The 22,155-nt window shown below is 41.5% G+C and overlaps 1 protein-coding gene and 1 long non-coding RNA gene across 10 annotated transcripts in view; one reads left to right on the forward strand and one right to left on the reverse strand.

Moving 5' to 3' along the window:
* The window catches only part of LOC115169503 (uncharacterized), a 43,957-nt gene extending 23,083 nt beyond the window's left edge, over positions 1-20,874 (reverse strand). For 2 of the 8 annotated variants that reach the window (XM_029725187.1, XM_029725183.1), the window contains exons 1-2: positions 19,407-19,617; positions 19,106-19,162 (exon numbers count right to left, since the gene is read on the reverse strand). In XM_029725187.1, coding sequence (XP_029581047.1) covers positions 19,106-19,162; positions 19,407-19,409 — 60 coding nt within the window. In that variant the 5' untranslated portion in view covers positions 19,410-19,617. Of the gene's footprint in view, positions 1-6,779; positions 7,148-19,105; positions 19,163-19,406; positions 19,618-20,850 lie in introns of those variants that run through there. The other 6 variants (XM_029725190.1, XM_029725182.1, XM_029725189.1 and 3 more) reach the window with 4 other exon arrangements.
* On the forward strand, positions 11,026-17,950 carry LOC115169504 (uncharacterized). Of its 2 annotated transcripts, none has more exons than XR_003870878.1 (5): positions 11,026-11,134; positions 16,298-16,380; positions 16,545-16,664; positions 17,239-17,280; positions 17,862-17,950. It is a non-coding gene; the product is annotated as an uncharacterized LOC115169504 (long non-coding RNA). The 2 variants fall into 2 exon arrangements; XR_003870877.1 differs by lacking the exon at positions 11,026-11,134 and adding an exon at positions 11,140-11,939.
* Positions 20,875-22,155: the final 1,281 nt, after the last annotated feature.

A 22,155-nucleotide genomic window follows, 5' to 3' on the forward strand; every position in this document is an offset into this window, starting at 1 on the left:
AAGCATGCATTTGATAATTGTGCTCACTTAACAGCAGCCAAAAATATAGCCCATTATGTCAATTTCTGTGTACAGTGTCTTCAGAAAGTATTTACACCCTTTGTTGTGTTACAGCCTGAATGTAACATTGATTACATCTAGATTTTGTGTCACTGATCTACACACAATACAGTTTTGAAATTAATTTAAAAAGTGAATCTGTAATGTCTTCAGTCAATAAGTATTCAACCCCTTCATTATGGCGAGCCTAAATAAGTTCAGCAGTGAAAATCTGCTTAACAAATAGCCTAATAAGTTGCATGGACTCATTTCCTGTTCAATAATAGGGGTTAACATGATTTTTGAAAAACTACCCCATCTCTGTTCCTCAATCTAGAAGTGAAATTCAAGCACAGATTCAACCACAAAGACGAGAGAGGTGTTTCAATGCCTTGCAAAGAAGGGCATCGTTTGGTATGTGTAAAAAAACATAAAATAAAAAGCAGACACTGAATATCCCTTTCAGCATGGTGAAGTTATTAATTAGGCTATTGGATGGTGTTTCAATACACCCAGTCACTACAAAGATACAGGTGTCCTTCCTAACTCAGTTGCCAGATAGGAAGGAAACTGCTCAGGGATTTCACCATGAGGCCAAGGGTGATTTTAAAACAGAGTTTAATGGTTGTGATATGAGAAAGAGGATGGATCAACAACATTGTAGTTACTCCACAATATTTTAACCTAAATGAAAGAGTGACAAGAAGGAAGCATGCAGAATAAAAATATTCCAAAACATGCATCCTATTTGCAACAAGGCACTTAAGTAATACTGCAAAAAAAGGTGGCAAAGTAATTTGCCTTTTGTCCTGAATACAAAGCATTATGTTTGGGGCAAATTCAACACAACAGAGTACACTTCATATTTTGAAGCATGGTGGTGGCTGCATCATGTTCTGGGTATGCTTGTCATCAGCAAGGACTAGGGAGTTTTTTAGGGAGGGAAATAAACTGAATAAAGCTATAAGCACAGAGGAAAACCTGGTTCAGTCTGCTTTCCAACAGACACTGGGAGACTAATTCAACTTTCAGAAGGACAAAAACCTAAAACACAATGCTAAATCTACACTGGATTTGCTTACCAAGATGACATTGAATGTTCCTGAGTGGCTTAGTTACAGTTTCAACTTAAGACTTGAGAATGTCTGTCTAGCAATGGTCAACAATCAATTTGAGAGAGCTTGAAGAATAAAAAATAAAAAAAGGGCAAATATTGTACAATCCAGGTGTGCAAAGCTCATAGACTTACCCAAAAAGACTCACAACTGTAATAGCCGCCAAAGGTGCTTCTACAAAGTATTGACTCAGGGGTGTAAATAGTTATGTAAATGAGATATTTTTGTATTTAATTTTCAATAGTGGCTTAATTACAGTTTGAACTTAAATTCAGCTTGAACATCTTTGGCAAGACTTGAGAATGGCTATCTAGCAATGATCAAATTGACAGAGCTAAAAAAAAAAAAGGCAAATATTGTACAATCCCAGTGTGCAAAGCTCATAGAGACTTACCCAAAAAGAGTCACAGCTGTAATCGCCGCCAAAAGTGCTTCTAAAAAAGTATTGACTTATGTAAATTATATATTTCTGTATTTCATTTAATAAATTTGCAAACATTTTGATTTTTTTTCTCACTTTGTCATTATGGTGTATTGTGTGTAGATGAGTGAGAAAAAAAATATTAAATCCATTTTGAATTTGGTCTGTAACACAACAAATTGTGGAATAAGTGAAGGGGTATGTAAATGTAATGTATGAATACTTTCTGAAGGTACTGTATAAAATGGGTCATATCATTAAAAAGTACCAGAGAGCCCACACTGAACATTTGACATGTTTGAAGAGTATATTGTCACAAACAATATGTCTAAAGGGGTGCTTTTGAGATACTAATACAGTATTAATATTCTTTATGTTGAATAAATGAATATATGAAGAAGAAAAATGTAAAAGCATGTCAAACATCCTTCCTCCCAATGAATTTACTATGTGAGAATGCTGATGAAGGCTACCACCGAAACGAGGTCCATTTGTTTTGCATTTGTCCTACAAAAAAATAAATATATACAGTACATTAAAACAAAGAATATTTCAGTGAGTGCCGGTTTTTCCTTTCTTCAAGTACTATGTGATAATTGCCAGAACAATCTGTGATAGCAAAAATATTTTCAGGCTACGCTGGTGTGGAATTTTTAATAGTGGTATTAAAGACCAATCTATTACACTTTTTCTCCTACTGTCCAGTCCTTCCAGATTTCTATGAAATAAAACCAATAATTCATTATAATAAGAGAAATAGTTTTCCTTCCAACTTTTTTTTATTTTATTAGGTATGTTGAATAGCAGCTTTTATGTGTTGGAATGGTGTGGGCGTACCCCAACAACTGTCACACCTGCTCCCACTCTCTGGCGCTCAACGGCCCATCATTACACACGCCTGTCACCATCGTTACACGCATCAGCACTTCATTGTACTCACCTGGACTCCATCACTTTATTGATTGCCTCCTCTATATCTGTCTATTCCTCAGCTTGATCCCCGTGTCAGCATTAATGTTGTTATAGTTCCCTTGTCCAGACGCTGTCCGTGGTTTGTTTCCTTTCTTTTTTTCATTAAATCTTCACTCCCTGTACTTGCTTCTCGTCTCCCAACGGCTGTCTTTACAACGACAGTAGATCACTGATTGGCCAGTTCATGACATCATCCTCTGAGGCAAAAGCAATCATTTTTGAGGTGGGGTTTTTTAAGTTTTTTTTATGCTTTGATTTTTTCTTTTTTATAATTTTTTTCAATAAACTTCAACAACTGAACTAAGAATGTCTCCTTTTACCTTTTTAGTCTAGTTTTTTCTTTTTTAGTCTTTGAACTCAAGTCTCTTAACTGAGCACTCTTTTGTTTCTGTTTCTTTACGGGTCAAGTTTTTTAGGGACCATACAGGTCCTTTCAGGGTACCTGCGCTCTGCAGGCTTTCGTGGCAATCTTTGAGTTTACTGGAGCTGGTAAGTTTCCAGTGCTGGTTGTGCAACTTGATGTAGGCTGAGGTTGCTGTCCGGGAACATTAGCGAGTGGTCAGGACTGGAGCTGTCTGTTGGGCAGAGGCCCTATACGCAAGTTGTGTAGGGCCCTGCAAAATACGCAAGGGCCCCGCCTCCCCCTCGTGTCAAAGTGGGTGGCAATGTTTACAACTTCGATGAGAGGATGAAGCAGAACTATCCTTCTGGTCACGAAAAGAGAAAAAAAACACAATGAGAGTGAATTACGGGAACAGCAATCAGGTAAACTTGTGTTCTCCCCACTCATAGATTTGATGTCAGCAAATGACACTAACGTTAATAAGTTGATGTGCTAGATTGCAGTGCATCTCTCTCTAGTCTGTCTGTCTTGCTAACCTAGCTGGGCAGTGCATCTCTTGGTCTGTCTGTCTTGCTTGCCAGCCACTTCCAGGGCTGTGTTCTGTGACTTTGTGCCTGACAAAAGTGAGAGTGAAATACAACTATTTTACTTTTGATAAACGCCAACGGGTAATGGTGTTTATAAAATGCAGCTCGGAAAAGATAACCGCGTTGCGCATGAACATGTGTTCATATGCACAAAATGAAACTCGCGCTTTCCAGCAGCAACCTCTGCGGGGACCAGTCCAGACAATATATGGGCGTGACGGCACTCCTCATAGGCGCACATAATTTAAAACAAGACAATGATTATCTAGTCTCTAAGTCAAGGTTTAGTTACAACTCTGGAATAATATAAGATGGAAAGCAATGGATTGACAGACTATTTATATATTGAATTTAAAATGTTGATTAGATGGGCATACTGGGCAATATGGATGCACATCTCTCAGTAAATAATAACCATAAAGTATTCAGCCAAGCCATAGCATTTTATATTTGAAAATGTATAAAACTGAAATCTGGGGGAGCCAGTTTGAATGGGCCTGATGCAGCTATAATTTACAAGTGCTAGGCTTAAATTTGTCAGTAGAGGAGATGGTGGATCATCAGCCAGTACAAGCATAGACTCAGTTGATCCATATCCAGCCTCAGCCAGTACTAACACAGACCCAGTACAGCCGGCTTCAGCAAATACTAACACAGACCCAGTACAGGCAGCTTCAGCAAGTACTAACACAGACCCAGTACAGGCAGCTTCAGCAAGTACTAACACAGACCCAGTACAGCTGGCTTCAGCAAGTACTAACACAGACCCAGTACAGCTGGCTTCAGCAAGTACTAACACAGACCCAGTACAGCTGGCTTCAGCAAGTACTAACACAGACCCAGTACAGCTGGCTTCAGCAAGTACTAACACAGACCCAGTACAGCTGGCTTCAGCAAGTACTAACACAGACCCAGTACAGCTGGCTTCAGCAAGTACTAACACAGACCCAGTACAGCTGGCTTCAGCAAGTACTAACACAGACCTAGGTGAAGTACAGGCAGCCTCAGCCAGTACTAGCACAACCAGAGGTGTACAGCCAGCATCAGATACAAGCAGCACAGACCCTAGTAGAACAGTTGCTGCTCCACCAAATGACCTAGCAGATTGGCCCCCAGGCTTTAACAGACTTTATGAGGACTGAGTTAGTACGCAGAGGTTCATTCAAACCAGGACTGGATTATTCTTCCCCTAAAGACAAGTCTAGAAGAGGTTTCCATTCAGGCTTATTACAGAGACAGCTGTCAAATGGAGAAAAGATTACCAGGAGCTGGCTTTCATACTCAAAAACAACGCTGTGTATTGTTTTTGCAGTAAGCTCTTTACTACAAAAAAATACAAAATAATAAAGGAAGGCGTGAATAAAAAAAGCTCTTCACCTTCTTTCAGCTGGCACACAAAGATGGAGTGTTTTGAAGAAACATGTGAACATAACCGTGAAGTCATGGAGTGACACAAGATGGGAAAGTAGGCTCCAAAGTGTTCATGCAATCAGGTATCAGGCTTCTGAAGTTCGGGAGGCATTACTGGAAGACAGACAGACGATCATGGATCCTGTGGCCAAAGTGGAGGCACAAGCACTTGCGGAGGGAGTTGGGTTCTACCGCTTCTTGATTTGCTGTGTGATACTGACAATGACAAACAAGGTGAACAAGTTCCTCCAATCCGCCTCAATGCATTTGGATATGCAAAGGCCTCCCTCAGTACATACCAGAAAATGGAATTCTCTGAGGCCCAGACAACAGCCAAAAGTATTTGTGAATTAATTAATGTGTAGGTGGTTCTGTAAGAGAAGAGACTGAGAAACAGCAAGAGGCATTTCAGATATGAGGCTCCTGATGAACCAGTGACTGATGCACTGAAAAACCTTGAAGTCAACTACTTCAACATTGTGGTCGACTCTTCTGTGACGTCCATGGATGAGAGATTTGAAACACTCAACCAGGTGAAAACCAAACATGGAGTTCTGCTGAACATCAGCACTGCCTCTCAGATGTCCAGTGAATCTTTAAAGGCTCACTGCATTGTAAACACTGACCTAGGGAGCTCTGAGGTAAAAAAAAAAAAAAAACACATTTTTATAGTAAAGCATTGCATGCATATCATCGTATTTGCATAGTGGCATAGAGCAGTAGTATAACACATGGATAACATTTTTAGTGGCCTAGAGTCTGGGGAAAATGTGGCCTTTTATAAACGCATTTCATGCAAATCTACATCATTTTACATGACTGAAGACTTCGGCATAATCTTTTTAATGCCGTGTTTAAAACATGGGAACTCGGAACTGGTAAATCTCCGACTTCCGACGTCAGTGAGTTCAAGACAACTGGGAAGTCGGGGGAAAAAATGAGCTCCAACTGGGAAAATTTGTTTTGAACGGTCATCCAACTCAGAATTCAAAATGACAGGCTACTTTTACATTGACAAACTGAGAATCTGAGATCAATGAAAACAACCTTGTCTTGAATCCATCAATTGCCTAGGCCTAGGCGTATGGAGACACATATTGTAGGCTACACTATGAGGAGGAAATGATAGTCTTAAAAAAACTTTTCAGTTTCACTGACTCACCCAATGATGTGCAGCTCACTGGCTGGTGATGGCCTAGTGCCATAAGCCTCTCTCTCTCTTGTTTTACTTTGTAAAACAAAAAGCCTATTTAGAAGTTGATCAAATATTTTGGTTAAATGATATGCTTTCTCATGGTGTTGTAGGCTACTCTGAATGATTTAATTTCTTTCTGAACAGACATCATAGCAGAATCATAGCTGCGCCCCCCTGAACCCTTTGCGCAGCTATGATTCTATAAGGAAATAAATTATGAAGTGCAAAGCTGGAGAGATGAGAGTTTCAAGCTCATTCATGTCTATCAGAACAGAGAGATCATAGAAAGTGAATCGCGTTCCAGGTCTGTGAGAGACACAGGCCTGCTTCTCACACGGCCACATGTTGGTCTCAAACATAGGCTACAATGTTGCTCAAACTTTAAGCCCTGGCCAACCCGACTCAACACAACAATATCAGGAATTTTTACATTGCAAAAAGTGAAACAAAAAAAATCATGCCTTGAGAGGTACCGGATCCGGCCAAATAGGTCCCAAAAAGCAGAGGTGGATCCAGCGCTCGACGTCGCAGGTCTACTAACCACTGGTCCTGGCAACCATCATTACGCACACCTGGACCTCATCATCACCTTGATTACTCTCCCTTTATTTAGCCCTCAGTAATCAGGTCGTTTTGGTCACGTTCAGTACACGTCTCCTGTTTTGCGAACCTGCCTTAGTCTTATCATTAAACTCACCTTCTGCACCTGACTCTCAGCGTTACACCGGCACAAATTAAGTACTGGCTGTTCGAGGCGGGAAGAAGGGTCTGCTTGATTCCATTGTTTTTCAGGAGTTGTTTCATATCGGAAGAGACCAGCTGGGGTCCGTTGTCTGAGACGATTTTTTTTCGCACAATCTGTAGGATGCGAACAGCCTTCGTAGCTTTTCGATGAGGTTTGCTGATGTCATTGAAGTCATGTGATTAACTTCCAACCACTTTGAATAGCTGTTGATGATCACTAAAAAGTACTTGTCCTTTTCAGTGAAACAAATGTGAATTCTCCAAGGGTGAAGTGGTGCGACAGTATTTTAGCGACAGACTTATATGCGAGCTGTCTAGTATGTGCAATAAAAAATATGCATTTTGTATAAGGAATTGGCAACTCATTCTCAATCTGAGAAATAAGCATATTGTTTTCCAGGCAGGGCACTTGATTTCAACATCTAAACAAAGTGAACAGGCTATGTTGTTCAAGCAGTTGGCGATGGACAGCAGGGTCTATTCATAACAGTTGAACTGTTGGCTAGACTTTAAATATAAAGATTAGCTGGCTAATCACTAGCTGTGGGCTTGTGCTTGAGAGATTATTTATGAGACCTGTGATAATTTGTATATAATGCCTGCTACCAGAAACTGTCATCATTAGTGGATGTGCATTGTGCATGTAACAAAAAGGACATTTTCAGTGATTATTGCACTAAAGCAGGTTAAACTATTTTGATAAAATACTGTCATTATTTGTGGGTTTTCTGGTTGAAGGCTAGGTATATTTTAGTCTAGGTATAATTTTGCAATCCCTGAATTCATTACATTATTCCTGATTGTTTGAAATGAAGTGTATTGTGTAAGAAAGATTATTTAGAGAAACTTTTTAAATATTGAGATGTATATCGTGATTCGCCCATAAATTTGAAGAAAATTGAGATTTTTAGGCTATATCGCCCTACTTTGATGAGATTTTGCCCTTTTGCACTGGCACTTGAAATAAAATATTTAATTTTTCACATGCACCAAATACAACAGGTGTAGACTTTACCGTGAAATGCTAACTTACGAGCCCTTTCCAACAATGCAGAGTTAAAAAGTACGAAACTTTGCACAGAAAAATAAAGGAAATAGTAACACAAAATTACAAAACGATATACAAGGAGTACCGGTACCGAGTCAATGTGCTGGGGGTACGAGGTAGTTGAGGTGATTGAGATAATGTAGATGTAAGTAGGGGTAGAAGTGACTTAGGCAATCAGGAGAAATAATAAACAGTAGCACATTGTGTGAAGAGTGAAAAAGTATGTGTGTGGTGTCAATATGTGTGTGTGTGTGTGTGTTGGAGTTTCAGTGTAGTATGTGGGGTAGAGTCCAGTGAGTGTGCAGAGAACTAGTTCAAAAAATGGTCAATGAAAATACTCTGGGTAGCCATGTGATTAACTGTTCAGCAGTCTTATGGCTTGGGGGTAGAAGCTGTTCAGGAGCCTTTTGGTCCCAGACTTGGCTCTCCCTGGTACCACTTGCCATGCGTTGTGTGGATTTTTAGGGCCTTCCTCTGACACTGCATGTTATAGAGGTCCTCGGTGGGAGGACCCAGTGATGTACTGGGCCATGCGCACTACCCTCTGTAGCGCCTTGCGGTCAGATATCAAGCAGTTGCCACAGACGTGCTACCTGTCCCAGACCTGCTGTCCCAGACCTGCTGGAACCCTGACCTGTTCACCGGACGTGCTACCTGTCCCAGACCTGCTGTTTTCAACTTTCTAGAGACAGCAGGAGCGGTAGAGATACTCTCAAAGATCGGCTATGAAAAAGCCAACTGACACTTACTCTTGAGTTGCTGACTTGTTACACCCTCGACAACTACTATGATTATTATTATTTGACCATGCTGGTCATTTATGAACATTTGAACATCTTGGCCATGTATTGTTATAATCTCCACCCGGCACAGCCAGAAGAGGACTGGCCACCCCTCATAGCCTGGTTCCTCTCTAGGTTTCTTCCTAGGTTTTGGCCTTTCTAGGGAGTTTTTCCTAGCCACCGTGTTTCTACACCTGCATTGCTTGCTGTTTGGGGTTTTAGGCTGGGTTTCTGTACAGCACTTTGAGATATCAGCTGATGTAAGAAGGGCTATATAAATACATTTGATTTGATTTGCCATACCAAGCGGTGAGGCAGCCAGTCAAGATGCTCTCAATGGTGCAGCTACAAAACTTTTTTAGGATTTGAGGGCCCATGCCAAATCTTTTCAGCCTCCTGAGGGGGAAGAGGTGTTGTAGTGCCCTCTTCACAACTGTCTTGGTGTGTTTGGACCATGATAGGACCTTAGTGATGTAGACACCAAGGATCTTGAAGCTTTCGACCAGCACCACTACAGCCCTTCATTTCCTGTAGTCCACGATAAACTCCTTTATCTTTCTGATGTTGAGGCAGAGGTTGTTGTACTGGCACCACACTGCCAGGTCTCTGACCGCCTCCCTGTAGGCTGTCTCATCATCGTCTGTGATCAGGACTATCCCCATTGTGTCATCTGCAAACTTAATGATGGTGTTGGAGTTGTGCGCGGCCACATAGTCGTGGGTGAACAGGGAGTACAGGAGGGGACTAAGCACGCACCCCTAAGGGCCCCCCCGTGTTGACGGTCAATGTGGCGGATGTATTGTTGCCTACTGGGGGGCGGTCCGTCTGGAAGTCCAGGATCCAGTTGCAGAGGGAGTTGTTTAATTCCAGGGTCCTTAGCTTAGTAATGAGCTTGGAGGGCAGTATGGTGTTGAATGCTGAGCTGTAGTCAATGAATAGCATTCTCACGTAGGTGTTCCTTTTGTCCAGGTGGGAAAGGGCAGTGTGGAGCGCAATAGAGATTGCGTCATCTGTAGATCTGTTGGGGTGGAGTAGATCCAGGGTGTCTGCGATGATGATGTTGATGTATATACTTACCCTAGCGAAGGGGTTTTCTCACCTGAGTAGATAATCCCTTGTAACTGCATATTCTTTAACGGGAGGTGAGACAGAGCATCCTGGTAACACACTTCTGAGACCCGAGAGACAGCGGCCCTTGTGTCTAACTGCATATCCAAGACTTTTCCATACAAAGTGACATTCAATGTAATGCCCTTTTTCCCATTGGAGGTAGTGTAAACTGTATACACCCCAAACAGCTCTGAATCATCCTCGTTTTCTTGTCATTTTCCTCAGTAGTTTCAACATACTGTATCTGTCCCGCTCTGCGGTTCCTACATGCACATGCTATGTGTCCAACTTTAGAACAGACATTTCAAATTGTTCAATCTGCAATCACCAGCAGAATGTTTTCTCTGCACCTGTAGCACGGTTGCTGACATGCATTCACTTGCCTTGTCATTTTTCTGACACTGTTCCTCACCAGTGTCCTTTTACTCGCATAGGATTTTATTTTTGCATTTTTGTTCACTGCATTTACTGACTGAGCCTCTTTTGTTTTCCCTGAAAGCTTCCCAGAACACCAGGGACTTAACTTCATTGACAAAACCATCTCACATGCCTTTTTGAATGTTAGATCCTTTTCTGCTAGAATCTTGTGCTGCGTCGCTTCAAAGCAGAGTCCTACTTACAAGGTAATCTCTCAGTGCATCTCCTAGATATTGTCCAAAATCCCAATTAGGTGACAGCTGTCTCAAAGCCAAACGCTGAAGAACATACGCACATCCAGGTACTTTCCGCAGGTGCTGGAGCTGTAGGCAAACTCATGGACAACAGAACGGAAAACGCCGCACACTGCTGCTCATCCTCCCAGGTGATATTTATTTATAACAACGTGTCGACCCTTAGATCTTCATCAGGCATCCATATCCCAGGTGGGGGTGGAAGGTCCTATATATAGGGGCAGTACTCAGTGACATCACTTGGGCCATGATTTTCGCTAGGTGAAAATTCCATGAGGAAGTACAGAGAGCTTGCAAATCATTTTGAGTTTGTGACTGAGTTGCATCTCCATGTGAAAGACTGATTATGCAAACAAGGATGAGATGGTCAGGGACCATATTGTATTTGGAATACAATCACCGCGCGTGAGATACATTTTTGAATGATGGGTCTGAGCTAATACTGGACAAAGCTATTGACATAGCCAGATCTCACGAGCTAGCTCAGATAAAAAAAACATTTCAGGCGGCAGCACGAGTGCATCACGTGAACAAGCTGTGCAAGCAGTCAGGCAGACCTAAAATCACACCTCCAGAGAGCGTGCTTCAGAAGGGACAGAACTCCAAAACAGAGCAACACAGACTCAAAACGCCCCAAACCACGTGGATATTGTGGATACAAAGTGCATGGTGAAGAGGAAAATTGCCCAGCTAAAAGGTAAACAGTGTACTAAATATGGAAGATGGAATCACTTTGCAAAAGTGAGCAGAGCTCACCATGGGAAAACAGTACACACCGTGAATGAAGATGAAATCAGAGTGAAATGCTGATGAACTGTTTATCATCTCAGAGATCGTCATGCAACAGATAGTACACCAGAAGGGCCTGAATGAGGTTCTGCGGCGCCAGTGTGACCAGCTCATTGATGCCAGACGTCAGAAGATGCAAGAGACGCAGCGCCGTTCCACATCAGCTTCACCATGTTCATATTTCCTGGGTTATGTTGGCGTTCCGTGTGTTTGTGTCCTATGTCTCTGACATTCTTTTTTTTTTTTACTTGACTTGAGATTAGACTTAAACTTGTGACTCAACTCGACTTGCTCTTAGTATGCACGACTGACTCGACTTGACCCGTTCTCCTTGGGACTCGACTACCGCATGTCGGAGGCATGAAAAATGTACGAATGGACTTAAACGGATGCTGTAGCCTACGCTCCAAAATGTGATGTGGTTCGAGGAGAACACTGAGATTTTGCCAAGGCCTAGATGAGTGGCTGCCACAGAAACTCGCGCAGACCGCAGTGGAAGCATAAATTCTGGCCTAATGACAATCGCCAAATGTCATGACACTTTGTGGTGTTTTGAGTAACAGATGTCTCTTTCCGTTCACCACTGTTTGAAGACTGGAAATATGTTGCGAGTGGATGAACGTGCGAGGGTAGCCTAATAAAGGAGCCATTTGAAGTGATTGTTCGACAATCAGATGAAAACATGACTAGGTTTGTTTATGCTACAATAAAAGGTAATACATTTTAAAAGCTAAATGACATCTTTATGACTAGGCACACAAAGATCCTATTGAATTAATAGGGATTCTATATGTAGTTCTATGATAAGGCCCATCCATTTTTGGTGCACAGGTTCTGTACCGTTTCTACTTTCACCCCTGGTTGTAAATGAAAAACACTGTTGAATGCAACTGTATATTTTGCATTTGTGAAACTATTTTAATGTGATATGAATGTAGAGGGTTTTATGTTTCTAGAACCGTACTGCTATTGAGAATTGATTCATGCTTAGATGGAGTATTTGGCTATTTTGGCTACCAGAGCCAGTTTGCCTTTGAAAATAGTATGTAAGGTCCTTGGACATGATAAAGATGTCGTTTACTGGTTGATATCTGGTCTGGATGTCTTGTAACCAGATCAAGATGTCTTTTTCATGACGTCTTTTTGGTTGATATCTGGTTTTTGGTTTAAATCTGCTTGAACTACTGACCAGTTATCTAAATCAGGGATGGGCAACTGGTGGCCCGCGATGAAGTCCCTCTGAGAAATTTTTAGGAACTTAGTCGGGGTCTCAACTTACTGTTGCAAGTTAAAATAGTAGACTAACATCGTGCAATTTCAAAATTTGGTTGTGCATCTGCAGTTTTACTCTTATGTCAGTTACTGATAGTCAGTCAATTAGCCCATGTCAGCGATTTTGTTGTTGGGATTGCTAAATTAGTTTAGTGGCCAGCTATCTAAACTCGTTATCATGATCAAATTACAGGGGGATCTCATTGATTTTGTTAGTGTCCCTCAGATATTAAAAACTGAAAACATTTCTCTCCACCCTATGGAAAAAATGTGTAGAATTGCAGGACATTAGCAGTAAGACAGCTAATTCTCATCTCTGCCTCATGCCAAAATGAGTAGAACTGCATTGTCATAAAATTACAAAATCTTCTCTCCGCCCCATGGCAAAATTTGTATAATTGCAACAAACTTGCTTTAAAACTGCAACATTTGCTCTACAACCCATGGCAAAATTAGATTTGCATGAAATGAACTCTAAAACATAAAACATTTATCTCTGCTGTCAAGAGGGCCACTAAGATATGATTTGCTTGCAATATGGGGGATATAGATGTGGGTATGACTTCATATTTTTTGTGGCCCGTACCCCCATCAAACTTACCCATCCCTGATCTAAATGTTACTCACTTAATAGACACCAATCTAAGAGCATGGTATTTGTGGGCCATGCACCCATTGCATATAATACACTAGAACCAATCTTTTTCAATCTTTTTTAGCAGGGTTTGCATGATTCAGCTTAGCAGAGCGCACCAAAGCGGGTTAGGGTCTTATGGAATACTGTACCCAGTCAACACTCTGGGCTCGGGCCTATTCTGTTTGAGACTCTGGGACTTGGCATGGACTCGGACTCAGATGGCTTCATGCGGGCCAAGCGCTTCCCGAGTCCGGCAGAATCAAATTACTCTGGACTCCGGAAGCCCAGCCGCGAGCTGCCCAGTGACACGAGCCTACCAGACGAGCTAAATGACTTCTATGCACACTTCGAGGCAAGCAACACTGAAGCATTCATGAGAGCACCAGCTATCTCGGACGACAGTGTGATCACGCTTTCTGTAGCCGATATGAGTAAGACCTTTAAAAAAGGTCAACACTCACAAGGCCGCAGGGCCAGACGGATTACCAGGACGTGTACTCAGAGCATGCGCTGACCAACTGACAAGTGTCTTCACTGACATTTTCAACCTGTCCCTGACCGACTCTGTAATACCTACATGTTTCAAGCAGACCACCATAGTCTCTGTGCCAAAGAACGCCAAGGTTAACCTGCCTAAAGGACTACCGACCAGTAGTACTTATGTCTGTAGCCATGAAGTGTTTTGAAAGGCTGGTCATGTCTCACATCAACACCATCATTCCAGAAACCCTAGACCCACCCCAATTTGCATACCACCCCAACAGATCCACAGATTATGCAATCTCTATTGCACTGCACATTACCCTTTCCCACCTGGACAAAAGGAGCACCTATGTGAGAATGTTGTTCATTGACTACAGCTCAGCGTTCAACACCATACTGCCCTCAAAGCTCATCACTAAGCTAAGGACCTTGGGACTAAATACCTCTCTCTGCAGCTGGATCCTGGACTTCCTGACGGGCCGCTCGCATCTGGTAAGGGTAGGCAGCAACACATTTGCCACGCTGATCCTCAACACGGAGGCCCTTTAAGGGTGCATGCTTAGTCCCCTCCTATACTCCCAGTTCACCCACGACTGCGAGGCCAAGCACGACTCCAACCCCATTCTTAAGTTTGCCGATGACACAACGGTGGTAGGCCTGATCACCGACAACGATGAGACAGCCTATCGGGAGGAGGTCAGAGACCTGGCCGTGTGGTGCCAGGACAACAACTTCTCCCTCAACGTGATCAAGACAAAGGAGATGATCGTGGACTACAGGAGAAGGAGGGCCAAGCACGCCCCCATTCACATCAATGGGGCTATAGTGGAGCAGTTTGAGAGCTTCAAGTTCCTTGGTGTCCACATCACCAACAAACTATCATGGTCCAAACACACCAAGACAGTCGTGAAGAGGGCACAACAATGCCTATTCCCCCTTGGAGGCTGAAAGGATTTGGCGTGGGTCCTCAGATCCACAAAGGTTCTACAAATGCACCATCGAGAGCATCCTGACTGGTTGCATCACTGCCTGGTATGGCAACTGCTCGGGATCCGATCGCAAGGCGCTACAGAGGGTAGTGCGTATGGCCCAGTACATCACTGGGGCTAAGCTTCCTGCCATCCAGGACCTCTATACCAGGCGTTGTCAGAGGAGGGCCCTAAAAATGGTCAAGGACTCCAGCCACCCTAATCATAGACTGTTCTCTCTGCTACCGCACGGCAAGCAGTACCGGAGCGCCAAGTCTAGGTCCAAAAGGCTCCTTAACAGCTTCTACCCCAAGCCATAACATTGCTGAACAGTTCATCAAATGGCTACCCAGACTATTTGTATTGACACCCCCTTTTTTTAACGCTGCTGCTACTCGCTATTTATTATCTATGCATAGTCACTTTACCCCTAACTACATGTACATATTACATTGTCTAACTGGTGCCGCCGCACATTGACGGTACCCCCTGTATATAGCCTCGTTATTCTTATTTTATTGTGTGACTTATTTGTGCTATACTTTAGTTTATTCAGTAAATATTTTCTTAACTCTTATTTTTCTTAACTGCATTGTTGGTTAATGGCTTGTATGTAAGCATTTCACACTAAGGTCTAGACCTGTTGTATTCGGCGCAAAATTTTATTTGATAATGGAATTCGGGCCGAGTCCACTTCAGCTTATCCAGACAGATTCATTTCTTCAGGAGTTGGGCCATTTGAGGTTTTTACTCACCCGGTGATGAAATATATATAGATTTTTTAATCTAAGAAATGTGATATTTCACCTCCAATTCATCGAATTTGATAGGTCATTAAAAGCAAACATTTGTGACAGTCTCTATGGTCCTATAGCTATCAGAGATGGTCCCTAATTTAGAGAATCTCTGATGCTATAAATACTTTTGCTTTTACTACAGGCTATGGCAGTGTTTTTTGTAGTTTGCAGTCCATCCAGTTGAAAAGTGCACATTCACTTCCATAACATTTGTTCTAGGTACCAGCATGTAAGATAAACATGTACAATAACACAGGATACCCTTACAAAAAATGTATTGCCATTAAAATACAGTAACTGCAGTACAATTAAATAATGGTTGTTTAATTAATGATATCTGGTAGCTTACTGTGTGTTGGCTTCTAATGGTCATATTTTGTGTTAGCTAATTGTACTGTTTATTGTGCTGCATATTTTCTTCTGTTCCACTGAATACTGTTTTGATGTTCTAATATGACTAACTACATTTTTTTCAGAATTTAACAAATAACACGTAGGCCTGTCTTTTGTCTTTCAATATCCTACTACAATCCTCCAGGATTTACACAACCCTATTTTTAAACACATTTATTTCCATAAATAATCAGTCAAAAATTATTGCACCTGAATTTGACCCTGAAAATATGACTTATATTTTCCCTTAAAGCTTTTAATCAATTAACATAATACGTGCAGTAATTTTATTTGAATTTTAGTAGCAAAATAAGGAGGTATGCATATCAGGCTGTATCACATCCGGCTGTGATTGGGAGTCCCATAGGGCGGCACACAATTGGCCCAGCGTCGTCCAGGTTTGGCCGGGGTAGGCCGTCATTGTAAATAAGAAAATCAGTTCCTGATGAATACACAATAGGATACAGTTTGCCTATCCCTGCTCCCCCTCAACACTCATTCCAACGTTACTTTTTTTGCAGGAATCTTCTAGCTTGGATGCCAGGATGGAGGAGGGAACAAAGGGAAGGAGTACAGAAGTTATCCAGCTGGCTGACTAAGAAATGTAAATAGCCTATGTTTTGCTCTCTCTCTATGTCTCTGTCTCTCTCTGTCTCCATGTCTGCCAGACTGCTGAGGGGCAACATAGTCAATGAACTTGCTAGGCTAATTCTAACTTAGTGAAGGCCTTAGGTAATGGTTAATCGTGATTCCTCTTGGTCTTTACAGTTCCTGAAACACGTCAATGACCTAATGCATGGCCCACTCCGTTACCAGTGACCTATTCTGCCACATCCTAGGGAAAGGAGAGAGCAGCACCACTACTCCTTAAATCCATAGTCATTGACAGTAAGTTTTTTGTGCAATTTTTTTCTTTTTTTTCTGTTTGATACTCTGATATTCAATGTGTATAGATTCCTACTAACCAGCTTTGTAAGAACTACAGTAGGCTTGTACTAGCTATGCTGATGATCATGAACGTTTTTTCTCTGCATCAGGTCTCACTGAGATTGGATTTCCCAAGAGACATGCTATCCAGCTGCCCATGATTGCCTGATCTTATACAAAAAAATAAAGATGCTTGCTAGAACCTAAAAGGGTTCATCAGCTGTCCCTGTAGGAGAACCCTTTGAATAACTATTTTTCGTTCCACGTAGAACCCTTTTGGTTCCAGGTAGTACTCTTTTGGGTTCCATGTAGAACCCTTTCCACAGAAAGTTCAACATGGAACCCAAAAGGGTTCTACCTGGAACTAAAAATAGTTATGTGCGGAACCAAAAAGGGTTCTCCTATGGGGACAGCCAAAGAACTATTTTTTTCTAAGAGTGTAGTGTATGTAGATCCAACTTAAACAGCATTGCTTCTAATAATATAAGTCTGTAAAGCAAATAGGATTTTATTTTAACTCGCCTTTTTTTTTCAGGTACAAAACCCTTGTGTCCTGATTCAAAAGACACCTCCCTTGGTGAGTCATGTAAAGTTTCTCCCATTTTTCTCTTGCTCATTCTCCCTGACAATGTTTGTTGCAGGAATGATTTGACAGTCACATAACAGTTGAAAAATATAGTATTTTATTGTCTCTTTATTGCCTCTCTACCTTTTTTTAAATGATACTCCCTTTATCTACTTCTCCAGAGTCAGACTAGCGATAGCTCAATGACTGGAAGTCTATGGATATCTGCTTGCATTGCGGTAACGCTAATAAGCATTGGCTCAGGAAACTAGTTCTTAACATCCTTCATACTGGACACAGAGACATAAAAGTGGTATCCAATAGTTAATTTAACTCCGGGGAAGTAGATAACGGGCCTCATTGCCAAAATCCCGAAGTATCCCTTTAAGACTGCCAAGCTGTCCTCAATTTGGGGAACCTCTGTCCCGGACAATGTCCTCAAGAATACCGAGCGGTGTGTTTTATAAAAAGTTGTTTGAATATTACAACATGTATTAAGAGTAAGCAAAATATTACAATTTAGAGATTAGTTCAAAATAATAATTATCCAACTACTGTCTAATATTGATTTACTCTTTCTTAAAATGTTTCAGATTGATGACCAATGAATTAATGTCCCACTTCAATATGAAGGGACAGAGGAGCAAACATGCCTTTGCTACCACTTGTGTGTGCTCCATTGTAGTAAGTAAATGTGAGCAGTTGAGACATTTGACATAGACAATGAGACATTTTTTGTAGATTCAGACTTTTTAAAGATATTATACTGTGCGTTACTGTTCTGTTGTGTCCTGCATGCCCACAATATGCCATTCGCTATTTTATTTTCTTCTCTTTTATGCTGAAGTGTCACGAAAAGTCAGGAAACTTAGGAGGTTAATGAGTTGTGGGCCCTCTGGAAAGTCCTAAAATATGCCCCTGACTGCCGTGGTGGAGGAGGATGGAAGGAGGCATAAAACAGTTGCTATTTTATGAAGACATCGCTAAGTTATAACTGCCACAAGCTTGTTCAACTTCTTCAACTAGTACCATGGAAATACTTTAATTTAGCGGAGTCCAAAAAAAATGTCTTCAGGAATGATAAAGTTGTATCACACAACTCTTCGAGAGGGCCACAACGCTCCAGATCGCCTTCTGTGCTCAGAGGTCCTCGATGAGGATCTACCCCATCACACCACTCTTATTAATCATTAATCAAATAAAACAATCAGCCTTTATATACTCTGTGTTCCAGTATTTCTACGTATGTAATGTATGTGGGTGAATTATGAAACAATTACTGTATGCAGATGTGCTACAATGTTTGATGTAGATTTGTTTTTGCCATTGCTTAATCTATTTTAAATGTAAGAATATGTTGCGGATTTAAACTTTAATTGGTGACTATAGAAACAAATAGAAGTGTAATGAATTATATTTTCAATATCCAACTCTATTCTCTGGTGGTCATTACCAGGTTATGATGAGGTCTTAACTATGAACATTAGGCTACATAATATAACACATAATATAGTGGTCAGAATTATTACTAGCCGGTCAAATAGAGGTCACAATTATGACCAACTGTAAAAAAAATATATATATATATACAGTATATATTTTCAACCAGTTTGTGACAAGAATAATATGTCATAATTCAGTCAGGTTTTGCCCACTGGGAAGGGTAGGCTACACTCCTTAACAGTACATTCTTGGGCTAGGTAGCCTATATGCATTCATTCGCAGAGGATTTATAAAATTACACAGAAGGATTGGTCCTTGCTCTTGGATTAAAGAAAACATATGTAGTCTACTCAGATTAGAATAGAATGATGCTATTCAACAGTGCAAGTCTCACCATAACTTCTCCCTCACACTCCAAATCCACCATAGCATCATACCGCCCTTTCAGATCCTGTCAACACAAATGTTAACCAACGTCAGGCTATCTCCCATAATAACTTGAGCAATTTACCATCAGTTTACAATTTACAGCATTGTATATCCCCCAACAAATAATACATATCGGCTGACACCACTGACGGTATCACTTAACATGACTTAAATGTATAACATCACTTAAAATGTATAACCATAATAGTTCCAATATTGAAAATGACATGAGTCGCTTCAAGTGAGAGCAGCGCTCCACCGCTTACCATTAGGACTGCCTGCAGTGGTTGTTTGTCTGTGAACTAATGGCAATATACGATTTGCTCGCTTAGCTGGTGGTTGCTGAAAGGCAGGGTGTGTCGAATAGTTTCCTTGTCTGGACTTGATTGTTTGAAAAGTCTAAAAGGGATCCTTGGGACGTCCAAGCTCTGACGTTATCCCTATGGCCAGTAGACTACAAAATATAGCACATAATATAGTGGTCAGAATTATGACCAGCTGGTTGTATGGTGGTCAGAAAAATACCTATATATACAAAAGTATGTGGAAACCCTATTTCAGCCACACCTGTTGCTGACAGGACATCCGAGTCCTGAAGCGCGTAGTGCGTAACAATCACCTGTCCTCGGTTGCAACACTCACTACTGAGTTCCAAATTGTCTCTGGAAACAAAGTCAGAACAAAGTCAGAACAACAACTGTTCGTTGAGAGCTTCTTGAAATGGGTTTCCATGGCCGAGCATCCGCACACAAGCCTAAGATCACAATATGCAATGCCAAGCGTCGGCTGGAGTGGAAACACGTTCTCTGGAGTGATGAAACAAGCTTCAACATCTGTCAGTCCGACGGTCAAATCTGTGTTTGGCGGATGCCAGGAGAACGCTACCTGCCCAAATGCATAGTGACAACTGTAAAGTTTGGTGGAGGAGGAATAATGGTTTGGGGCTGTTTTTCATGGTTCGGGCTAGGCCCCTTATTTCCAGTGAAGGGAAATCGTAATGCTACAGCATACAATGACATTGTAGGCAATTCTGTGCTTCCAACTTTGTGGCAACAGTTTGGGGAAGGCCCTTTCCTGTTTCAGCATGACAATGCCCCCGTGCACAAAACGAGGTCCATACAGAAATGGTTTGTCGAGATTGGTGTGGAAGAACTTGACTGGCCTATACAGAGCCCTGATCTGAACCCCATTGAATACCTTTGGGATTAATTAGAATGCCGACTGCGAGCCAGGCCTAATCGCCCAACATCGGTGCCCGACCTCACTAATGCTCTTGTGGCTGAATGGAAGCAAGTCCCCACAGCAATGTTCCAACATCTAGTGAAAAGCCTTCCCAGAAGAGTGAAGGCTGTTATAGCAGCAAAGGGGGGACCAACTACATATTAATGGCCATGATTTTGGAATGCGATGTTTGAAGAGCAGGTGTCCACATACATTTGGTCATGTAGTGTAAATCATATTCTGGTCAGTAAATTTTGGGGGGGATGTTCGAGCTAATACTTCATAATTCAAATCAGGTTTTGCCCACTGGGAAGGGTAGGCTACACTCCTTAACAGTTCATTCTTGCGCTAGGTAGCCTATGTGTATTTTTTCACAGAGGATTTATACAATTACACAGAGGGATTGGTCCTGTGTCTTGGATTAATGAAAACATATGTAGGCTACTCAGATTAGAATAGAATGATGCTATTCAACAGTGCAAGTCTAACCATAACTTCTCCCTCACACTCCAAATCCAGCATGTCATCATATCACCCTTTCCGATCCTGTCAACACAAATGTTAACCAATCTCCCATAATAACGCAAGAGCAATTTACCATCAGTTTACAATTTACAGCATTGTATATCCCCCAGTCAATAATGCATCTCGGCTGACACAACAGATCAAAATATCCCTTAAATTTATAACGAAAAAAAAAAAATTTACATCTCAGCTTTGGCAAAAAAGGCAGTTGTATAATTAAGAACAGTATCTTGCACGATTCAATAGTTGGAATTGTAAGAATTGTTGCCTTGTCCCTTTCTCTGCGATTGTCATTCTAAGGACAGATTTTTTCCATTTACGTAACATTGCAAAAATCTGAAACTTTCTGTCCTAAAATGATGCAGAAAAGTTAATGTATGCTTTTGTCACTTCTAGATTAGACTACTGCTCTACTTTCCGACTACCCGGATAAAGCACTAAATAAACTTCAGTTAGTCCAAAACACAGCTGCTGGCATTTTTTATTTTACCTTTATTTAACTAGGCAAGTCAGTTAAGAACAAATTCTTGTGTTCAATTACAGCCTAGGAACAGTGGGTTAAATGCCTTGATCAGGGGCAGAACAACAGTTTTTTACCTTGTCAGCTCGGGGATTCGATCTTGCAACCTTTTGGTTACTAGTCCAGCACTTTAACCACTAGGCTACCTGCCACCTCAATAATCAAGAATCTTGACTAGAACAAAACATTTTGATCATATTACTCCAGCGCTAGCCCCTCTACACTGGTTTCCTGGGCTATGGCTGATTTCAAGGTTTTACTGCTAACCTACAAAGCATTACATGGGCTTGCTCCTACCTATCTCTCTGATGTAGTCCTGCCATACATACCTACATGTACACTATGGTTACAAGACGCAGGCCTCCTTATTGTCCCTAGAATTGCTAAGCAAACAGCTGGGGTCAGGGCTTTCTCCTATAGAGCAACATTTTTGTGGAATGGTCTGCCTTTCCATGTGAGAGACGCAGACTCGGTCTCGACTAAAGCCTCTACGGGATCGATGACCCTCCACTGGGACGGTTGAGCTAACGTAAGCTAATGTGATTAGCATGACGTTGTAAGTAACAAGAAAATGTCCCAGGACATACATTGGACATGTCTTATATGGGCAGAAAACTTCAATTATTGTTAATCTAACTGCACTGTACAATTTACAGTAGCTATACCATGCTATTGTTTGAGGGGAGTGCTCAACAACGGAAAGCTTTTATCACGGCAACTGGTTTGATATATTCACCTCTGAAAGTATG

The sequence above is a fragment of the Salmo trutta genome, chromosome 31 (genome assembly GCF_901001165.1).
Source record: "Salmo trutta chromosome 31, fSalTru1.1, whole genome shotgun sequence".
NCBI classification, from domain to species: Eukaryota; Metazoa; Chordata; class Actinopteri; order Salmoniformes; family Salmonidae; genus Salmo; species Salmo trutta.